We start from the raw sequence: 22,085 nt of genomic DNA on the forward strand, positions 1-22,085 counted from the left end.
GACTTTTTTGGTGATTTTAATCTGGAGACTTAGAGTTCACATAAGTAGTCTTTGTCTTCTCTAGTGGGTAATGTGCCAGCAGGGGTTGTTTCTCTGAAGCCTCTTAACCACTTTCTTCTGTCTACTGCAACCAATAAAGTCCTTGATACTTAGCACCAATTAGCAGATAAAGAATTTTATTTCTTAAATCGCAGTGAAGAGTCATCAATAATGGTAGCCATTATTCATTGCAAACTGAAGTCTCTAAAGAGAAAAGGCTAAACATGCTAAAGGACTTCTGAATTTGAAAACTGAGTATCAGGCTTTATTTTCAGCATTAACATTTCTCAGCATTATAAATTACTAAAAATGCCTTACCAGCTGTTCTCATTAAGATATTTCTCCTAGATTTCCATACCCAGTCCTTTAAAAAAAGAAAAGTGCAGAATTTTCTACTCTTGAGTCATTTTAGTTGCCTATTTATTTCTCCATTATTTTGTGTATTTTTTTTTAGCTTTGAGGCTCTTTAGCAGGCTATGGATCTCCCTCTGCAATCCAGGATATTCTTTATATTGAGATGGCCTTTTGCTTACTTAACATACAGCCAGATGTAGTAATAATTAAAACTTACCATCAATGGCCTGTGTTACAGGATAGATAGGTGTTTGTGGTGTAATTGCCACCCATATTCTTTTTTCAGCACTTAATTTTAAAGTAAAATACTGGAAGACAATTCTTTATACCATCTTCCTTTTGAGGATGTCAGTATCTTAAGATATATAGCATTTATATACATCCCAGTTGTGTGACCTTATAAATGGAATCAACGATTTGTTTCTTCCAGAATTACGAAAAGAGTTGGGCTTGGCAATAGAAATTGATCTTGGGCTAGAATATATATCAGTATTACTAATCGTCAGTAGTATGAGAGCTAATCATATCTGTTGTTTAAATGTCCCTTATAGTACTGGAATATGTTATATAGCCTTTTAGAATATTATCTGTAAATTTTTCATATTTAGGTGATTTGTACTATCATCTCATTTCTCTTCTTTAGAGTATGATTCTTCTATCTCTAATATAGCTCATTAACATGGAGAGGTTTTTAAAAAATCATAGAAGAGCACGTCTATTGTTAGATAATGTATTTAACTTTGAAAAAACTCAGTTTTTGATCCCATGTATTACTATAGATTTATAGTCGAGCAGATTTTATCTTTTAAATGTATCGCTTATCTTTGTAGCATGGAAACAAAGGAATTGAAGGATGTCACACATTATTGGGTATCACCATTTTAAGTTCATTTTTAGGCTGACACTTTTAGTCAAAGTGCTTACAGATTGAGGTGACTTGGCCCCTTATATTACGCTGCAAACAAAATATTGTTAGTCTATAACAGTTTATTTAAAGCTAAATGGAAATTTCTTGCATGTTTTTTCAATTTATGTGTAAATTTCAGATAGGAATGTGGCATAAGTTTTTAGGTTTTTCTCAACTGTAGTTCTTTTTCCTATGATATGTTTTTTTCTAAACTTCTGAGGGTATATAAGTTACTTAAGCTTTCAATCTTACTAAATTTTATTTTAAATTGATATTAGCATCACGATTCTTTTTTCTAAACCAGTTTAGAAAGAGATGGAGTTGGAAAAACTGACATTCAGTAAGCTTGTGCCTTATCTATTAGTACTCAAAAAATTTTTTTAAAGAGATGTTTGCTTAAGACTTTGTCACTTAGTAGAGGTTTAATTAAAGCAAGTTTATTGAGGTATGATTTCCATTACCATAAAATTCACCCATTTTAGGGGCCGGCCTAGTGGCGTGGCAGTTAAGTTTGCGTGCTCCACTTTGGTGGCCCAGGGTTCGCCAGTTTGGATCCTGGGCACGGACCTACTCACCACTCATCAGGCCATGCTGAGGTGGCATCCCACGTAGAAGAGCTAGAATGACGTACAACTAGGATATACAACTATGTACTGGGGCTTTGGGGAGGGTAAAAAAAAAGGAAAAAAAAGAAAAGAGGAAGATTGGCAACAGATGTTAGCTTAGGGCCAATCTTCCTCAAAAAAAAAATTCACCCATTTTAAGTGTACAGGTCAATGATTTTTATTTTTAGTACATATGCCTAGCTTTGCAACCATCACCATGGTCCTGTTTTAGACTATTTCTACCACTGTAAAGAGATTTCTCATGTCCTTTTGCAGTCACACCCCATCCTCACTCTCTTGCATTGAGGTCTATGATCCATTTTGAATTAATTTTTGTGTATGTTGTGAGGTTGGTTTCTAAATTCATCTTTTTACATGTGGCTATCCACTTGTCCCAGCACCATTTGTTAAAAAGACTGTCCTTTTCCCTATTGAATTGCCTTGATATCTTTTGAAAATCAGTTGACCATAAATGTAAAGATTTATTTCTGAACTCTTGAATGATCTGTATGTCTATTCTTATGCCAGTACCGTACTGTCTTGGTTAGTTTACTGTAGATTTATATTAAGTTGTATTTTTTTTAAATGATAATGTCAAGTTTAACCTGCCAAATATATATAAGTTGAATTTGTGGAGCATATTTTGCCTGGGTGCTGCCAAGTACACAGAAGTTTCTTGAGATGATCAGTGAGTAGGGTTAAAAATGGGTACTGGCCCTGGCCAGGTGGGTGGGAATGGAGCGGGGAAGGTCAGAGAGGGGAGGCCTCAGTCAGGGGGCACTGGCCCAAGACAAGCCATGACCCTCAGGGACCTGGAACACAGGCTCCCAGAGGACAGTCCTCTATGAGAGCACCCAGGCAACACAGACTGGGGCTGGTTGTCGCAAACTCATCAGCAGCTGACCCTGGCACAGCCGTCCCCTAAGGTGCAATCTACCTGGCAAATGGAAACTCTCTTACCCCACCTCTCAGAGACCTGCCCCTCAACAAGGGTTCTGAATTCTAAACATTCAAATGGTTACATAGGAGATGCAGTCCGAATCTTTTTGTCTTCATGATAGCAGCTGTTCCCTCCCCTGCAGTCCCCCTCGTCCGCAACCAGTGATTTATGTGGCAAGATGAGGAAAAGGAGGCCCCCAGCCCCTCCTAGCTGTGAGGGGCTGCTGCAGTGTCACCAGGGCATAGGGTGGGCAAGACACGGCAGAAGTCCTGGCAGGAGGGCCCAGTTGCCTAGTATTTCCTCCTACAGGCCATTCTTACTCATTCAGGGTGAGCGACTGCATTAGTTTTCCTAACAAAGTTGCATCATCTTTTGCTTTCCTCTCTTCTTCTTTCTTCCTGGCAGCCTCCTTCCCCTTTCTTCTCTTTCCAAATGATCACCATCAGGTGAGGTCAGCCTTGGCCTGCTCTGTGTTTCCAGCTAAATGTATTTTCATGAAATGCTCTTTTGCTTTCTCTTGTCAGTGTCTTCTTGTTTCTCCTTAAAAGCTCCTTAGGCCTGCCCAGATCTGGTTGTGTGACTTTTCTGATTGTCCTTGCCACCCAGTTGGGGTTCTTGATGTTGATGAGCCCTTCTACACCTTTGCAGGTGTCATCTTCATCCTCACACTCTTCTGAGGCTGGAGATTTCGTCTCCATTTTGGAGTCACCTGCAGCCCCATTTCCACCCTCTTTCCTCGCTCCTCTTCTTCCCTGGCCTTCTGCTTTTCAGCTTGGAGCTGTGCATCAGTCTCCTTGGAGCTCATGGACTGCCTAGCCCAGCGTTTGTGGTCTTCCTTTCTCCCTCTGTAGGCATCACGGCTCCAGTGGCAGCAGCGTCTTGAGCTTTACATTGAGTTTTGAAATCAGGAAGTGAAAGTCCTCCAACCATGTTCTTTTTCAAAATTGTGTTGGGTTTATAGGATCCCTTGTATTTTCATAAACATTTCTATTTCTGTTTTATACTTCATTGATTTCCACTTTTTTTTATTATTTTCTTGCTTCTTATTGCTTTGGGTTTAATTTGCTCTTTTTCTAATTAAGATTGAAACTTAGGTTATTGATTTGATGTCTTCTTTCTTTTCTAATATAGACATTTAAATATATAAATACTTATATATTTACATATAATATATGTATATATAAATATAAGCACTGCTTTAACTGATCACATAGATTTTCATAAATTGTACTTTCATTTCATTAAGTTCAAAATATCTTCTAATTTCTCTTGTGATTTCATTTTGATCCATGGGTTATTTAGAAGGGTGTTAATTCCCAAGTTTACTTCTGTTGTTGATACCTAATTTAATTCAATTGTTGCCAGAGAACATATTTCGTATGACTTCAGTTCTTTTCATTTATTGAGTTTTGTTTTATGACCTATCTTAGAAGACCACAAACTTTTTCTTTAAAGGGCTAGGTAGTAAATATTTTATGCTTTGCAAGCCACATACATTCTCTGTTGCATATTCTTACTGTTTTGTTTTGACAACCATTTAGAAACAATTCTTATTTCACACGCCATACAAAAACAGGCTTATGGGTGAGATTTGGCCTATGGGCCATAGTTTACTGATCCTTTGCCCAACATATAGTCTATCTTGGAGAATGTTTCGTGTGCACTTAAAAAGAATGTGTATTCTGCTGCTGTTGGGTGGAATGTTATGTAAATATCAAGTTGATTGATAGAGCTGTTCAAGTCTTTTATATATTTGCTGATGTTCGGTCTAGTTGTTCCATCTGTTATTGAGAGTGTAGTATTGAAATTTTCAACTATTTTTGTTGAATTGTCTATTTCTCCCTTTAATTCTGTCAGCTTTTATTTCATGTATTTTGGGGTTCTGTTGTTAGTTATGTATATGTTGGTAATTATAATGTTTTCCTCATGAATTAACTTGTCATTATAAAGTGAGCCATTTTTTCTATTATAATTTTTTTTGTCTTAAACTCCATTTTTTCCCAATTTATTTTTTATTGTGGTAATGTCTTTAAAACTCTATTTTGCCTGATAGTAACATAGCCAGTCCAGACCTCGTATTAGTTTGCATGGTATATCTTTTTTCATCCTTTGACTTTCAGCCTGTCTTTCTTTTCTTTTGTTGTTTTTTTTTAATTGCGGTAACATTGGTTTATAACATTATATAAATTTCAGGTGTACATCATTATATTTCGATTTATGTATAGATTACATCGTGTTCACCACCCAAAGACTAATTACAATCCATCACCACACATATGTGCCTAATCGTTGCTTTCGCCCTCCTCCCTTCTCCCTTCCCCTCTGGTAACCACCAATCCAGTCTCTGTCTCTTTGTGATTGTTTGTTGTTGTTTTTATCTTCTACTTATGAGTGAGACTATATGGGTATTTGACTTGCTCCCTCTGACTTATTTCACTTAGTGTAATGCCCTCAAGGTCCATCCTTTTTAGTTTGATGTAGTCCCATGTTGTTACAAATGGCTGGATTTCATCGTTTCTTATGACTGAATAGTATTCCATTGTGTGTATATACCAGATCTTCTTTATCCATTCATCCTTCATGGGCATTTAGGTTGCTTCTGAGTCTTGGCTATTGTGAATAATGCTGCAGTGAACACAGAGGTGCGTGTATCTTTACATATTGGTGTATTCATATTCTTTGAATAAATACCCAGCAGTGGAATAGCTGGATTTTATGGTAGTTCTAGTCTTAATTTTTTTTAATAAGTTTTATTTATTTATTTATTTATTTTTTGTGAGTAAGATTAACCCTGAGCTAACATTCGTTGCCAATCCTCCTCTTTTTGCTGAGGAAGACTGGCCCTGGGCTAACATCCATGCCCATCTTCCTCTACTTTATATGGGACACCGCCACAGCTGATGGCTTGACGAGCGGTGCATCAGTCCGTGCCTGTGATCTGAACCTGTGAACCCCAGGCCACTGAAGCAGAGCACGCAGACTTAACTGCTACGCCACCGGGCTGGCCCATATTCTTAATTTTTTGAGGTATCTCCATACTGTTTTCCATAGTGGCTGCTCCAGTTTGCACTCTCACCAGCAGTGTATAGGAGTTCCCTTCTCTCCATATCCTCTCCAATACTTGTTTCCTGTCTTGTTAGTTACAGCCATTCTGACAGGCATAAGGTGATATCTCATTGTAGTTTTGATTTGCATTTCCCTAATAGTTAATGATGTTGAACATCTTTGCATGTGCCTGTTGGCCATCTGTATATCTTCTTTGGAGAAATGTCTGTTCAGGTCTTTTCCCCATTTTTTAATTGGGTTGTTAGTTTTTTTGTTGAGATGTGTGAGTTCTTTATATATTTTGGATGTTAACCCCTTATCAGATATATAGTTTGCAAATATCTTCTCCCAGTTATTAGGTTGTCTTTTCATTTTGTTGATGGTTTCCTTTGCTGTGCAGAAGCTTTTTAGTTTGATGTAGTCCCATTTGTTTATGTTTTGTGTCCTTTGCCTGAGGAGACGTGGTATTCAAAAAGATACTGCAAAGACTGATGTCAAAGAGCATACTGCCTATGTTTTCTTCTAGGAATTTTACGGTTTCAGGTCTTACATTCAAGTCTAGTCCATTTTGAATTAATTTTTGTGTATGGTGTAAGATAATGGTCTATTTTCATTTTTTTGCATGTGGCTGAATAGCTGTCCTAACACCGTTTATTGAAGAGGTTTTTCTTTCTCTGTTTTATATTCTTGGCTCCCTAGTCAAAAATTAGATGTCCATAGATGTGTGGGTTCATTTCTGGGCTCTCAGTTCTGTTCCATTGATCTCTGTGTCTGTTTCTGTTCTACTACTATGCTGTTTTGGTTACTATAGCTTGATAGTATATTTTGAAATCAAGAAGTGTGATACCTCCAGTTTTGTTCTTTTTTCTCAGGATTCCTTTGGCTATTTGGGGTCTTTTGTTGTTCCATATAAACTTTTGTATTCTTTGTTCTATTTCTGTGAAATATGTTACTGGAACTTTGATAGGGATTGCATTGACTCTGTAGATTGCTTTAGGAAATATGGACATTTTAACTATGTTAATTCTTCCAATCCAAGAGCATGGAATATCTTTCCATTTCTTTGTGGCTTCTTCACTTTCTTTCAACAATGTTTTATAGTTTTCAGTATACAGGTCTTTCACCTCTTTGGTTAAGTTTATTCCTAGGTATTTTATTCTTTTTGTTGCAATTGTAAATGGGATTGTATTCTTAATTTCTCTTTCTGCTACTTCATTGTTAGTGTATAGAAACACAACTGATTTTTGTATGTTGATTTTGTATCTTGCAACTTTACCATATTCATTTATTATTTCTAAAAGTTTTTTGGCAGATTCTTTAGTGTTTTCTGTATATAAAATCATGTCATCTGCAAATAGTGACAGTTTCGCTTCTCTCTTTCCAATTTGGATCTCTTTTATTTCTTTTTCTTGCCTGATTGCTCTGGCTAGGATGTCCAATACTGTGTTAAATAGGAGTGGTGATAGGAGTGGTGAAAGTAGGCATCCTTGTCTGGTTCCTGTTGTTAGGGGGATATCTTTCAGTTTTTCACCATTGAAGATGATATTAGCTGTGGGGTTTGTCATATATGGCCTTTATTATGTTGAGGTACTTTCCTTCTATATCCATTTTATTTAGATTTTTTATCATAAATGGATGCTGTATCTTGTCAAATGCTTTCTCTGCATTTATTGAGATGATCATGTGATTTTTATTCTTCATTTTGTCAATGTGGTGTATTACGTTGATTGTTTTGTGGATGTTTTGAACCATCCCTGCATGCCTGGAATAAATCCCATTTGATCATGGTGTATGATCTTTTTAATGTATTCTTGTATTGGATTTGCTAGTATTTTGTTGAGGATTTTTGCATTGATGTTCATCAGTGATATTGGCCTGTAATTTTCTTTTTTTGTATTGTCTTTGTCTGGTTTTGGTATCAGGGTAATGTTGGCGTCACAGAATGAGTTAGGACGCTTCCCCTTCTCTTCAATTTTTGGAAGAGTATGAGAAGGATAGGTATTAAGTCTTCTTTGAATGTTTGGTAGAATTCACCAGGGAAACCGTCTGGTCATGGGCTTTTATTTTTAGGAGGTTTTTGATTACTGTTTCAATCTCTTTATTTGTGATTGGTCTATTCAGATTCTCTGTTTCTTCTTGATTCAGTTTTGGAAGGTTGTATGAGTCTAAGAATTTATCCATTTCTTCTAGGTTATCCAGTTCATTGGCATATAGCTTTTCATAGTAATCTTTTATAATCTTTTGTATTTCTGAGGTGTCTGTTGTAATTTCTCCTTTTTCATTTCTGATTTTATTTATTTGGGCCTTCTCTCTTTTTCTCTTGGTGAGTCTAGCCAAAGATTCTTGTTTATCTTTTCAAAAAATCAGCTCTTGGTTTCATTGATTTTTTTTTTTTCCCCTATGGTTTTTCTAGTCTCTATTTCATTTATTTCCACTCTGATTTTTATTATTTCCCTCCTTCTACTATTTGGGGCTTTATTTGTTCTTCTTTTTCCAGTTCCTTTAGGTGCACTGTTAGATTGTTTATTTGTGATTTTTCTTGTTTGTTGAGGTAGGCATGCGTTGCTATAAACTTCCCTCTTAGAACCGCTTTTGCTGTATGCCCTAAATTCTGGCATGTCATATTTTCATTTTCATTTGTCTCCAGGTATTTTTTGATTTCTTCTTTGATTTATTCATTGACCTAATTGTTGTTCAGTAGCATTTTGTTTAATCTCCACATATTTGGGGCTTTTCTGATTTTCTTCCTGTAATGGATTTCTAGTTTCATATTGTTGTGATCAGAAAAGATGCTTGGTATTATTTCAGTCTTCTTAAATTTATTGATACTTGGTTTGTGGCCTAAAATGTGATCAGTCCTGGAGAATGTTCCATGTGCATTTGGAAAGAATGTGTATTCTTCGGTTTTTGGAAGGAATGTTCTGTATATATCCACTAAGTCTAGCTGGTCTAGTGTGTCATTTAAGGCCAGTGTTTCCTTATTGATCTTCCGTTTCAATGATCTATCTATTCGTGTAAGTGGAGTGTTAAAGTCCCTTACTATTATTGTGTTACTATTTCTCCTTTTATGTCTGTTAATAATTGCTTTATATATTTAGCTTCTCCTATGTTGGGTGCATAGATGTTTACAAGTGTTATATCCTCTTGTTGGATTGTTCCCTTCATCATTATGTAGTGCGCTTCTTTGTCTCTTGTTACAGTTTTTGTTTTAAAGTCTATTTTGTCTGATGTGAGTATTGCTACCCCAGCTTTCTTTTCATTGCCATTTGCATGGAGTATCTTTTTCCATCCCTTCACTTTCAGTTTGTGAGTGTCTTTAGGTCTGAAGTGTGTCTCTTGTATGCAGCATATATATGGGTTTTGTTTTTTTATTCAGTCAGCCACCCTATGCCTTTAGGTTTTAGTCCATTGACATTTAAAGTAGCTATTGATAAGTATGTACTTAATGCCATTTTTTAACTTTTTTTCTGGGTGTTTTAGTAGTTCTCTGTTCCTTTCTTCTACTCTTGCTCTCTTCCCTTGCGGTTTGATGGCTTTCTTTAGTATTATGTTTGGGTTCCTTTCTCTTAGTTTTTTGTGTGTGTATTATAGGTTTCTGGTTTGTGATTACCATGAGGTTCATGTATCATAACCTATGTATGTAGCAATCTATATTAAGTTGATGGTCTCTTTAGTTTGACCTCTTTGTAAAAGCTCTACTCTTTTACTCCCCTTCTCCCACATTTTATATTTTTGATATCATATCTAGCCTCTTTTTTGTGCATTTGTATCTGTTACCCTCTTATCATGGAAATAGGTAATGTTTTTTCCTATTTTTGGTCTTCTCTTTCCCCCTTAAATAAGTTTCTTTAGCATTTCTTGTAGGACTGGTTTCCTGGTGATAAGCTCCTTTAATTTTTGCTTGTCTGCGAAACTCTCTCTCTGTCCTTCCATTCTGAATGATAACCTTGCTGGGTAGAGTATTCTTGGCTGTAGGTTTTTTCCTTTTAGTACTTAAAGTATATCCTGCCACTCTCTTCTAGCCTGTAAGGTTTCTGCTAAGAAGTCAGCTGATAGCCTTATGAGATTTCCTTTGTATGTGACTTGTTGCCTTTCTCTTGCGGCTTTTAGGATTCTCTCTTTATCTTTAATTCTGGATGTTTTAATTATGATGTATCTTGGTGTGGGCCTCTTTGGGTTTATCTTTTTTGGTGCTCTCTGTGCTTCCTGTATCTGGATGTCTGTTTCCTTCCTTAGGTTAGGAAAGTGTTCAGCTATTATTGCTTCAAATAGCTTCTCTGCCCCTTTGTCTCTCTCTTTTCCTGGGACACCTATAACATGGATGTTAGTGTGCTTGATGTTGTCCCAGAGGTCCCTTAGACTTCCCTCACTCTTTTTAATTCTTTTTTCTTTTATCTGCTCAGCGTGGGTGATTTCCTCTATTCTTTCGTCCAGCTTGCTCATCTGTTCTTCTGTATCCTCTACTCTGCTTTTGAGTCCCTCTAGTGAATTTTTCATTTCCAGTATTGTATTCTTCATTTCTTTTTTTTTTTTGTGAGGAAGATCAGCCCTGAGCCAACATCCATGCTAATCCTCCTCTTTTTTTGCCGAGGAAGACCAGTTCTGAGCCAACATCTACTGCCAATCCTCCTCCTTTTTTTCCCCAATGCCCCAGTAGACGGCTGCATGCCATAGCTGCACATCCTTCTAGTTGCTGTATGTGGGACGTGGCCTCAGCATGGCCGGACAAGCAGTGCGTTGGTGTGCGCCCGGGATCCAAACCCGGGCCGCCAGTAGCAGAGTGTGCACACTTAACCACTAAACCATGGGGCCGGCCCTGTATTCTTCATTTCTGATTGGTTCTTTTTTATATTTTCCATTTCTTTGTTGTTGTTCTCACTGAGTTCATCTATTCTTCTCCCAAGATCAGTGAGCATCCTTATGACTCTTTGAACTCTCTGTCAGGTAGACTGCTCATTTCTGTTTCATTTAGTTCTTTTTCTGGGGTTCTGTCCTGTTCCCTTACTTGGAACGTATTCCTTTGCCTTCTCATTTTGCCTCTTTCTCTGTGCTTCTATCTATGTATTAGGTAGGTCAGCTATGTCTCCTGATCTTGGAGAGGTGACCTTATGTAAGAGATGCCTTATGAGGCCCAGCAGTGTGCTTCCCTCTCATCACCAGTTCGAAACGTACCAGGAGTGACCCTGGTGTGGGCTATGTATATCCTTCTGTTGTGGCAGGGTTGCTCTTGCTGTAGATGTCCAGGGAAGCTGAACTGTCCCCCCTGCTAGCTGGTTGTAATGCTCAGCTGTGTGGCTGTTATGAACCCTTCAGTCTCTTTATCAGGTATGGGGAGCCCCAGCACAGTTGGCTGCAAGGTCTAATAGCACATTCCTGTTGCAGTTTTTCTGTTAAGTAGGCTCCCAGCATGGCTGGATGTTAGGCTCAGGGGCTTACAATTGCTGTAGGCCTCCAGCCTATAAGGCTATTGTCAATTCTCTCAGGATTGCCTCTGGGTGGGGCTGGCCCTAGGCAAGGGAGCACCCAATTGTTTCAGGCTTTGGAAGGTGTGGCTGTTTGAGAAGCACAAGTCTTCTGCAGCTGACAAGCCCCACCGCCCACAGGGCCACACACACCGTTGACATAGTCCTGCCCCATGCACGCACCCTAATCCCCTGAAGTGGGCTGAGTTGCCCCCGGCAGAGGCCCCATACACTCCACCCGCGTCTCGCGCATGCCTTGCCCCACAGAGGTGGACGCACTCTCCTGGCTGCAGAGAATCCAGGCACCTAGCCTATGCAGGCCCGCAAGTTGCCTGAGGGCTTGTTGTTGGGTGGGGCTGGTCCCTAGGGTGGACCCCTTTCCCTGGCTGACAGTGGATTAAATCGGTGCTCTAGTGGGTGGGGCAGATCCTGGAGGGAGAGGCGGGGGGGGGGGGGGGTGACGACACGACTCCAGTGGCTTCTGCCAGCACACCTGCACTGTCAGCACCGGGTCACAACAATGGCTGCCACCAATGTCTCAGTCCCTGGAGAGTCTCACTTCTCATTGAGATGCACCTAGGGCCTATCAGGTGAGTCTCTTTTCACCAAAGGACTGTGCGCCTTTCTTTCTGGTGATTTTAGGTTGCTTTCTGAAATGGGTGAATTTGTGCATGGGCCCAATAAGAGCTGGCTTGTTTTTTTTTCTTATGTCTGATAGCTTTTCTGGGGCTATTCCCCATTGTTAGTAGTCAGCAAAGCCAGATATTATGACACTCGTCTAGGTTGTGCTGGGTCCAAAAAATGCTTATAGTAGCAACAGTCCCCACTCAGGTCCTCCACTCCTCCAGGGAAGGCTGCGTACCTTTGGATTGCTCCCGGGCGGCCATGAGCGCTGCCGCTTGCAAAGGTGGCTTTTTTTCTCTCCAGAAGGGAATTTGTCTCTTCAGCCTCAGTCAGGACTGTCACGTGTTGCAGGGGATCCTCTTATCCAGTTTTCAGTTCTCTCTCAGGAGTAGTTGTTCCAGGATTAGTTGTAAGTCTTCTGTGTCTGTGGGAGGAGGTGAGTTCGGAGTCCACCTCCCTGCCATCTTGACACCCTGTACACGCATCTTCTATGTTATCATTTATTTCCTCAGCCTGTCTTTGAATCTAAAATGTTTCTCTTGTAGAAAGCATATAGTTGGATCTTTTTAAATCTAGTCTGACAACCTCTGCCTTTTGTTTAATATATTCACATTTAATGTAATTATTGCTGCGGTTGGAATTATACCTGCCGTTTTGCTATTTGTTTTGTTTTCTTTTTTTTTTTTTTGAGGAACATTAGCCCTGAGCTGACATCCGATGCCAATCCTCCTCTTTTTGCTGAGGAAGATTGGCCCTGGGCTAACATCTGTGCCCATCTTCCTCTACTTTATATGGGACGCTGCCACAACATGGCTTGACAAGCGGTGCATCGGTGTGCGCCGAGGATCCAAACCTGCGAACCCTCAGGCTGCTGAAGCAGAGCGTGCACACTTAACCGCTATGCCACCGGGCTGGCCCCAACTATTTGTTTTCTATATGTTGCTTTTGTTGTTCTTTTTGTGTGTGTGTGTGAGGAATATTAGCCCTGAGCTAACATCTGTTGCCAATCCTGCTCTTTTTGCTGAGGAAGACTGGCCCTGGGCTAACATCTGTGCCCATCTTCCTTCACTTTATATGGGACGCCGCCACAGCATGGCTTGACAAGCGGTGCATCGGTGCACACCTAGGATCCAAACCCCGGGCCGCTGCAGCAGAGTGCGCACACTTAACCGCTATGCCACTGGGCCTGCCCCTGTTGTTGTTCTTTTGTTTCTCCTTTACTGCCTTCTTTTGTGTTAAATAGATGTCTTTTAGTGAACTATTTTAATTCCTTCGGTTTTTTTTTTTTTTTTTTTTTTTACTTTTTAAAAAAATTATTTTCTTAGTGGTTGGGGGCTGTGGGAATTACAGTATGCATCTTAATTTATAACAGTCTACTTCAGATTAATATTCAATTCCAGTAAAATAAATAAATTGCTTCATTATACTTATTCTCCCTCCTCTTTTGTGCTACTATTGTCATATATATTACATCTTTATATATTGTAAGCCAAACATTGGTTTTATAATTATTTTGTATTTCTTGTAAGGCAGGTCTGCTAGCAACACATTTCTTCAGTCTTTACTTTTCTGGGACTGTCTTTATTTCACCTTCATTTTGAAGAGTAATTTTGCTGGATACAGAATTCTTGATCGACAGTCATTTTTCTTTCAACACTTTGAATATATCACCCCACTGACTTCTGGCCTCCATGGTTTCTAACGAGTTGTTTCCTCTTGCTGCTTTCAAGATTTTCTGTTTGTCTCTGGCTTTTGACAATTTGTTTATGATGTGTTTAGGGGTGGATCTCTTCGTATTTTTCCTAATTGAAGTTTGTTAAGCTTCCTGGATGTGTAGATTAATGTTTTTCATCTAACTAAGGAAGTTGTTGGTCATTATTTCTTCATATATTCTTTCTGTCTCTTTTCTCTCCTCTCTTTCTGAGATTCCCATTACAGTTATATTGGTACACTTGAACAGTTTTAATTTAGGAGTGCATCAGAGTCCGATTTACATTTTATAAAGCTAGGGGGGTACAGGTAAGGAGAAATAAGTAAAGAAGTTATTGTAGTAGTTGAAAAAAATACTGGTGGCAGCACATAGGAGAAGGAATCAGAATGTCCTTCAGGTTTCTGGGTGGCTTGTATAACTGGATGGTGCAGCCAAATTAATATGGCAAAGACTAAAGAATGGGATAGGGTAACTTATTACATTACAATCTTATGTTTGCTTGATGATTTTCTCTGTAGATTTGTATTTCAGTTATTTTGTTTACTGTATTTCATCATCTGTACATTCCTAATAGATCATAATTTCATACTAAACTGATGCAGTGATAGAATTTCACTTCTTACCACTTTAAAGCCATAGTCATATAATGTTTACGTATTACATGCATATGATGTTAATAGTGAAGTGCTACATAGAAACTTAAAGAAAGTATTCAGTACACATGGATTGAATGAATGAATGATTGATTAAGGGCCGGCCCCGTGGCTTAGCGGTTAAGTGCACTTGCTCCGCTGCTGGCGGCCTGGGTTCGGATCCCAGGCGCGCACCAACGCACTGCTTCTCCGACCATGCTGAGGCCGCGTTCCACATACAGCAACTAGAAGGATGTGCAGCTATGACATACAACTATCTACTGGGGCTTTGGGGGAAAAAATAAATAAATACAAATTATAAAAAAAAGAAAAATGATTGAATGATTCAGAATCATAAAACATTACTCATAGCTCAGACTTTTTATAAACAGTTTTATTGAGATATAGTTTATATATCATATAAACTTATTTAAAGTGTACAATTAATGTTTTTTTATGATATTTACAGTGCAGCCATCACCATAATCTAATTTTGGAGTATTTCATTCTCCCAAAAAGAAACGCAGCACTCATTAGCAGTCACTCCTTTCCTCCCCCTCCCTGCCACCCCGCCACCTCCAACCCTAGGCAACCACTAATCTACTTTCTGTCTCTATAGACTTGCCTGTTCTGGACATTAATACAGTTAATTCCTCCTTGTTGTAGCATATATTAAGTACTCCATTTTATTGTCAAATAATAGTCCATTGTATGGATAATACCACATTTTATTTATCCACTCATCAATTGATGAACATTTGGGTTGTTTGCACTTTTTGGCTCTTAGAATGCTACTATGAATATTTGTTTGCAAGTTTTTGTGTGGACCTGTTTTCAGATCTTTTGGGTACATACCTAGGAGTGGACATAGTGGAAAATCTAGTAACTATGTTTCACCTTTTGAAAAACTACCACACTGTTTTCCAAAGTGGCTGTATCATTTTACATTTCCACCAGCAGTGTATGAGAATTTCAGTTTCTCCACAATCTTATCAATACTTGTTAATGTCTTTTTGATTCTAGTCATCCTAGGGGACTTGAAATGGTATGTCATTGTGGTTTTGATATGCATTTCCCTGTGGCTGGTGATGTTGAGCGTGTTTTCATGTGCTTATTGTCCATTTGTATATCTTCTTGAGAAATGTCTATTTAGATCCTTTGCCCATTTTTTAATTAGGTTGTCTTTTTCTTATTGAATTATAAAAGTTTTTTTATAAAAAGAAGTCTGGATACAAGTCCCTTATCATATAAATGACTTGCAAATAATTTTTCCCATTCTGTGGGTTTTTTCATTTTCTTAATAGTACAATTTGAAGCACAACAAAAAGTAAATTTTGATATAGCCCAGTTTATCTATTTTTGCTTTTGTTGCTTGTGCTTTTGGTTCCATTTTCTAAGAAATCATTGGTCATGAAGATTTACTCGTGTATTTCCTTCTAAGAGTTTTATAGTTTCACCTCTTACTCTTTAGGTCTATGATCCATTTTGAGTTAATTTTTGTATATGATGTGAGGAAACGGGGTCCAACTTGATTCTTTGGCTTGTGGAGATCCACTTGGCCAAGTACCATTTCTTAAAAGACTGTTCTTTCCTTCAATGAATTATCTTGGCACCCTTCTAAAAAATTAATTGACCATAAATGTATGGGTTTATTTTTAACTCTCAATTCAATTCCATTGATTTACATATCTCTCTTTATGCCGGTACCACACTGTCTTGATTACTGTCGCTTGTAGTAAGTTTTGAAATCAAGAAACGTGAGTCCTCTAACTTTTTTCTTTTTCAAGATTGTTTTGGCTCCTCTGGGTTCCTTGCATATCCACATGCATTTTAGGATGAGCTTGTTAATTTCTGCAACAAAAAAAGCCGGGGATTTTGATAGAGATTGCATTTAAATAATTGGTAGAATATTCCTATTATAACAGTATTAAATCTTATGATCCATGAACTAGCTCAGACTTCAACATTCTTTGTTACAAGCCCTCTACTGATCAGAAAACGAGGGCTCAGAGGAGTGAGGTAGCTTGCCCAAGGTCCTTCATCTGTGAATGACGGAATTGGGACTCAAACTCACGTTCTCTGTGTAGTATTCTTTCTACCCATCATGTTTTGATGTTTTCCTTGTCCACTAAAGTGTAATGTAGATTACATAGACAAACATAAAGGAAGATCTATGCTATTCAGACAGAATGAAGATAGGATCAAAATCATATTCTCATTTTATTCTCTAAATAGAAAAGATTTGCTTCTGTAAAAGGAAGAATTTTTTTTTAATTGGGTGAAAGAAGTATAGCAAACTATAAAAGTTATTAAATTAAAGTAAAGGAGTTATAAATTGAGCTATGGAACCTTTAGCTATCAGAAAATACTTGCTTTTGGAATTGATTATCCAAACTTGAATCTCTTGTTTATACAGCTACTTTAATTGAAAATAAAACTCAGATGCATATGATAACACACTAGTCAAAAAAGTTTACATTTAAAAGGAGTAGCCCTAATTTCACAAATAATATATATGTCTTTGCAAAAAGATTGCACCTGTAATTTTATTTGGCAAAAATACTAGTGATATTGTTTGATTTATAAGGAATAATCCTTTCACATTGTAACTTTTGTGTATATATAATTCTTTTAAGAATGTTTGCCTTTCCAGCCCAGCATGTATATTGAGATTGCAAATAATGAGGAAATTATTTTGGGTAAGAGAAATGTTATTCTGCTTTTTTTCTTTAGCGGAAGATCCATCCAAAAGCTATGTGAAATTAAGAGACTTTGTGCTTGTGAAGCTTTGTCAAGATTTGCCCTGTTTTTCCCGGGAAAAGTTAATGCAAGGATTCAATGAAGATATGGCAATAGAGGCACAACAAAAGTTCAAAATAAATAAGGTATTTTTATTCTGTAGGAGGAAAACATTTAAATTTTAAAGTATTTTTTTAAGTACATAACTTAAATATTGCAAGTACATTGAGAATACATGTGTAGGAAGTAGCAGTGGTTAAGAGTAGAGGCTCTGAAGCCAGGTTGCCTGGGTTCACATCTGGCTTCACCACTTGCTGTATGACTTAACGGCAATTTAGTTTACCTCCTTGTGCCTCAATTTCCTCATTAGTAGAGTGGGAAGGGGCTGGCCTGGTGGCGTAGCCATTAAGTTCACACGTTCCACTTCGGCAGCCCAGGCAGGGTTTGCCAGTTCCGATCCTGGGCGTGGATCTACTCACTGCTCATCAAGCCATTCTGAGGCAGCATCCTATATAGAAAAGCTTCAACTCTACATCTGTGATACACAACTATATACTGGGTCTTTCGGGAGAGAAAGGAAAAGGGGAAGATTGGCAACAGATGTTAGCACAGGGCCAATCTTCAAAAAAAAACCCACAAAAAACAAAAAAAAAAGAGTGGGAAGATAATTGATTTCATGGCTATATTAAGTGTAACAAGCAGGAAAAGATGGATGGTAGTATCTTATTTTTGCTTTTTAAGTAGAGTGGGAAGGGGCTGGCCTGGTGGCGTAGCGATTAAGTTCACGCGTTCCACTTCGGCAGCCCAGGCAGGGTTTGCCAGTTCCGATCCTGGGCGTGGATCTACTCACTGCTCATCAAGCCATTCTGAGGCAGCATCCTATATAGAAAAGCTTCAACTCTACATCTGTGATACACAACTATATACTGGGTCTTTCGGGAGAGAAAGGAAAAGGGGAAGATTGGCAACAGATGTTAGCACAGGGCCAATCTTCAAAAAAAAACCCACAAAAAACAAAAGAGTGGGAAGATAATTGATTTCATGGCTATATTAAGTGTAACAAGCAGGAAAAGATGGATGGTAGTATCTTATTTTTGCTTTTTAAAAAAATATTTATCTTGGGCCGGCCCCGTGGCTTGGTGGTTAAGTGCACGCGCTCCGATGCTGGTGGCCCGGGTTCGGATCCTGGGCGCGCACCGAGGCACCACTTCTCCGTCCATCCTGAGGCCGAGTCCCACATACAGCAACTAGAAGGATGTGCAGCTATGACATACAACTATCTACTGGGGCTTTGGGGGGAAAAATAAATAAATAAAATCTTTAAAAAAAAAAAAAAATTTATCTAAACTGGTAAAGTAGTTAATACCCCTGGAGACAGTATTGGTGGGGAGAGGGGTTGGAGTAAAATACTTAACTTTCCCTTTATATATTTCTGTATATTTGTTTGAATTTTAAAGTAGTAAAGGGCCGGCCTGTGGCTTAGCGGTTAAGTGCGCACGCTCTGCTGCTGGCGGCCCGGGGGTTCGCATCCCGGGCGCGCACCGACGCACCGCTCCTCTGGCCATGCTGAGGCCACGTCCCACATACAGCAACTAGAAGGATGTGCAGCTATGACGTACAACTATCAACTGGGGCTTTGGGGGAAAAAAATAAATAAATAAAATCTTTAAAAAAATATATATAGGAGTTCAGAGGAGGGAGTTTATTATATTTATGTAAGCAGGGGAATCAGAGTATTTCATGAGAGGGATGCATTTGATCTAAGCCTTGAAGAATGGGTAGGATTTGGATTGTGAAAGTATGTGGGATGAAAGGTATTCCAATAATAAGGACTAGCATTTGATACTATTGACCTTCCCTCCCTTGGCTTCTAAGGCACTACAGTTCCTGGTTTTCCATTCACCGCTGTGATCATCTTTTTTGAGATATTTTCACTGGCTTCCACTCTTCAGTACACTCCCTAAATATACTTCCTCCCTGTAGTTCTTTATTCAATCCTCATTTCTTCTAATTCTACTTATTCTGCCTGGGAGATCTCGTCTAAATCTCCAATCCAGATTTTCCTCCTGAGCTCCAAAACTGTATACCCAAAGTTCCTGATCACTGACCTTTAACAAACAATTTAATTTGAACTGAAACTTTCCATCTTCTGCATTAAAACACTTGAATGGCTTCCTGGCTTTAAGATAAAATATATATTTTAGGAATAATTGGTATCTCCAGACTGTATTAAACCTTTATTAATGAGAATTTATTCAGTAGCTCAGCTTTGAAAAGAAAGAGAATATGAATACATTATTTCTTTAAATCATCCTTTTTTTTTTTTCTTAAAGGAATTAAAACTCCTTAGTATGGCACACAGAGCCCTTCATAATCTGGACCCTGCCCTCCTTGCTAGCCTCAGCTTCCTGCCACTTTCCTACATGCTCTGGCTGTACTGAACCTCTTGCCATTTCCCAGCTGTGCTACATCTTTCTTCCTTTTGTGTCCCTTTACATATACTATTCCCTTTGCCCTTGATACCACCTTCTCCTGTTCTCCATCTTTGCCTGGCCAGACAGTACTCATTTTTTCAGGCTCAGCTCAGATGTCCCTTCCAGAAAGTTCACATATCATCTTCCCAGCCTACCTATACTGACCTCTCCCCTGCCCCCAAGAAATATATAAGTGAAACAACACAAACAGAAAAACTGTGGGCTACTCCTTTGGCTTCAGTGACGCCAAACCTCCTGATTCTCCTAATATTTCTTTGGCTGTTTTTCTCTGTCCTCTGTCTGCCTTTTAACTGTCACTGTGCTGCAGGGTTCTGATCTCTCTCCTCTTTTCACTGTGTATGCTTTTCCTGGGTGATCCTAACCAATCTTATGGTTTTAACTGTTGCCTGTATACTGATATTGCTTAAATCCTCACCCTTAGACTAGCATTTTCTTCAGATTTGTATGTTCTCCTGCCTCCTAAATCTCTCCCAGGCTGTGAAAACTCATTGTCATTCCACACCCTCCTCCACAGCCAGTCTTTCCTTTTCTATATTTCTAGAATCTTTGTTCCTTCAGTATTCTTACTTGTGCTGTCTCAGTTCATGCCCTCATCATTTTTTGCCTGATTTAATAGCTCAGCTTCCTAATTGATCTCCCTGCCCTTTTTTGGCTACCATTTCTGTGTAGCTGAGAGAATGCTTTACTTAAAACTCAAATTTGTGTGGTTTGCTCACTCCTCCATTTAAAATCTGTCACCTACTAGGTAAAAGCCCAGCTCTTTAACCCAGCGTGTAAGGCCCTGTGTTCTTGCTCCATCTTCACTCTGCTTCTACTCTTTACTTTTCATTTTGTGCTCCAGCAATGTCAAGCTGCTTCTGTTCTGCATGTGTGTGCATGTGTGCACGAGCGCACACAGTGCCCTGCCCTCTTTCTAGAATGGTGTGCTCCCTTCCCTTTAAGTTTCAGCTCAAGTTTTATTCCCCCAGGAATTCTCTTCTAACATTTCTCCCATTCCCAGGCTATGCTACCATAATACCTTATGCATATTTCTATCATTAAATTAGCCATACAGCAATCATTTCTGTTACCACTAAAGTGCTAGCTCCTTGAAGGCAGAGACTATCTTTTATTGCTTTTCGTCTGGTACCTAGCACAGTTTCTGGCCCATAGCAGATACGCATTATATCTTGTGTCCTTTTGGAAAGTGTCACTATTTTGTAATTTGACAATGTTTGTATTTTTCTTTTGTTTTGTTTGTTAGCAACATGCTAGACGGGTTTATGAAATTCTTCGACTACTGGTAACTGACATGAGTGATGCTGAACAATACAGAAGCTATAGACTGGATATTAAAAGAAGACTAATTAGCCCGTATAAGGTAGGATTTCAAGAGTCTTAAACATTATATTCTTATCACTGTTTAAAATGGAGAAGAAAGTCTAGCAAATGCCAGTGTGTGGGAGAGTCCAAATCATTTTGCTAAATTAACCCTTACGAAAGTAAAAATATTCTTTCAGTTAGTTATAAGAATTCTCACTGTCTTAATTTTCCAATATAAGCTATAAATCTGTTTTCATTCACTTAAAAACTAATTCCAGGGGCTGGCCTGGTGGCGTAGTGGTTAAGTTTGCACGCTCTGCTTCAGCAGCCTGGGGTTCGCAGGTTCAGATCCTGGGCATGCACCTGCGCACCACTTATCAAGGCATGCCTTGGCAGGTGTCGCACATATCAAGTGGAGGAAGATAGGCATGGATGTTAGCTCAGGGCTAATCTTCCTCACCAAAAAATAAAAATAAAAAAAAAAATTCCAAGGATAGTTTACCCATCGTTATTTTTTTTCTTTCATTTGTATGCATCTTTTAAAAATCTAAATGCTGAGACTCTTCCCTAAGAAATTATCGTATTAGTTTTTTCTAAGTCTCTTATCTTCTCATTTGTCTTATATATCCTATCTTTGCCTTTGCTCCCTTCTTCCTAAATATGGCCTTGGTTGCCCATTGGTAACCTCTGTGCTTTACCATTGCTGACATTGCAATTTCGCAGTATTTATCTGTTATTTTTTTTTAACATTCTTTCTTCATGCCCCTTTCCTCACCTTTTTTTCATCTCCCATATTTTCCTTTAACTCAGAAATTTCCCCTTCTAGATCAGGTTTAGATTCATCATCATTTGGCCTTTATAATGAAGGCAGATATTGTCCATGCCAACTTGTGTGAATGAGGATTTGTATTGATAGTTGCAGCTGGGCACTAAGCTGATTGGGAAGAATATTTGTTAATTTATTCAACAAATAATTATTGAGCACCTGGCATGTGGTTGCTAGATTTATGTACACTATACCTATAGGCTTATACAGCACAATAGCTGGGAACATAAGTGACAAATCTGAATCTATCTTAAAATTTAAGGAGAAAGTAAATAACTAATGAGTAATTAATATATCAAGTACACATAGTTTTGATTTTCCTACATTGATTCAGGTTTTATTTGTCATAGATTCTGCTTTATAGAGCCAGTCTTTTGAATGTTGATGGTATATTGGATCACACT

At 38.5% G+C, this 22,085-nt stretch overlaps 1 protein-coding gene and 1 pseudogene across 3 annotated transcripts in view; one reads left to right on the forward strand and one right to left on the reverse strand.

The window, feature by feature from the left end:
* Positions 1-22,085, forward strand: part of HAT1 (histone acetyltransferase 1) — a 69,255-nt gene that overhangs the window by 41,517 nt on the left and 5,653 nt on the right. For all 3 annotated transcript variants that reach the window (XM_004428189.3, XM_087435394.1, XM_014785848.2), the window contains 2 exons: positions 17,053-17,204; positions 20,797-20,913. In XM_004428189.3, the coding sequence (XP_004428246.1) occupies positions 17,053-17,204; positions 20,797-20,913 (269 nt within the window). The remainder of the gene's footprint in view (positions 1-17,052; positions 17,205-20,796; positions 20,914-22,085) is intronic.
* On the reverse strand, positions 3,162-3,667 carry LOC147916303 (28 kDa heat- and acid-stable phosphoprotein pseudogene; annotated as a pseudogene).

The sequence above is a fragment of the Ceratotherium simum genome, chromosome 9 (assembly GCF_057802395.1).
Source record: "Ceratotherium simum simum isolate JZ-2026a chromosome 9, ASM5780239v1, whole genome shotgun sequence".
Classification (NCBI taxonomy): Eukaryota; Metazoa; Chordata; class Mammalia; order Perissodactyla; family Rhinocerotidae; genus Ceratotherium; species Ceratotherium simum.